This window comes from Berghia stephanieae, chromosome 4 (assembly GCF_034508935.2).
Source record: "Berghia stephanieae isolate SIO BIC M18660-M18661 chromosome 4, UCSD_Bste_1.3, whole genome shotgun sequence".
Lineage (NCBI taxonomy): Eukaryota > Metazoa > Mollusca > Gastropoda > Nudibranchia > Aeolidiidae > Berghia > Berghia stephanieae.
This window is the reverse complement of record NC_088363.1, coordinates 9,065,955-9,067,210: the sequence shown is the minus strand read 5'-3', so window position 1 is coordinate 9,067,210 and position 1,256 is coordinate 9,065,955. Positions and strand designations below refer to the sequence as shown.

The 1,256-nt window shown below is 41.6% G+C and overlaps 1 protein-coding gene across 1 annotated transcript; it reads left to right on the top strand.

Moving 5' to 3' along the window:
* Positions 1–149: 149 nt before the first annotated feature.
* LOC144971687 (uncharacterized) lies at positions 150–618 on the top strand (the record flags this gene model as incomplete). Its single annotated transcript, XM_078912760.1, is given in 1 exon segment — positions 150–618. A coding segment is annotated over 1 exon segment (469 nt), but the record flags the coding sequence as incomplete, so codon positions are not given.
* Positions 619–1,256: the final 638 nt, after the last annotated feature.

Here is a 1,256-nt window from a genome sequence, read left to right as displayed (position 1 = left end):
CCTGTTTTTTCAAAAAGGACAACGCTGGTAACTAACATGTCATCATCATCACCATCATCACCCCCACCACCACCACTATTACCACCACCACCACCACCATCCATCCCCACTACAACTCATGATATCTAATTCAAATCTTTATTCTTCCAACAGGTCCACATCCTCGTCAACCCAAACCCGGAATCCAACACAATAAATGACGCAGCATCATCAACCAACAGATCTGCGCATGCGCGAGGAGACAATAGAATACTACCAGAAACAACAAAACATCCACACGGAAATGACCGAGCACACCCTCCTGACCACTCCTTCCAAGATCACCAATCACAGGTGTCTCACGTCAGCAAGAGTCACCCAAGGACAGAGATTCAAGTTCCAAGGGACGAGGAAGACAGCGGAGTCCGGGAGCTGAACACCCACACCCTGAACCAACACAACAACCAGATGAGACAGGAAGACGGTGAAGGAGGTGAGGACCATCAAATACGGGTTTTGGGACACCACACAATTTTGGAAGTTATACTAGACTCAAAAAGTGGGCCCTGCCAAACTGGTAGAATTGTTTCGATAAATGAATGTGTCCAGAAGTCACAAGATGGTTGTATATTGAAGTAAATTAGAACTGTAGATTAACTTAAAATAACAATAGAAAGAACGGAATTGACGCCACTCAGCTCTTTGTTACTGTTTTTAGCCATTCACGTTTATGAGTAGTTCTCACTAAATTAACCGGTAGATTTTGACCAATCAAAACACGGAATTTGTGACACACCCTCACACGTGTCGGAAACATAGTGGGCTGTTTATAAATAGAACGTGAAGAAACGACCTCTCTTGATCATTGTTATTGTTTTTATACCGCCAAATGGGTGACAGTAATCACACGTTTTTTCTCGACCAGATTATGAACATAAATTTACACTTATTTTCTATGTTACTTCTATTGATCAAGTGGTAAAAAAAGTGAGTATTTTATTTAAAACACATACCCTAAATAGTAAACCTGTGCAGTTTGCTATGCTCCCCAATCACTGGACCACAGTTTATAATTAGATAGTATGGAGATGACGTCACTCAGCCCTTTTTTTTTGTTATTGTTTTTGCCATCCGCGTGTGTGAGTTGTTCTCACAAAACTGTATTAACCAGACTATAAAAGTTTGGTACACAGAGTTTGTGTGTTGGTCCGTTATACTTCCGGATGGCAATGTTGTGAACTCCTTGGCCAAGCGCATTCTATCTATAACGATTGTCC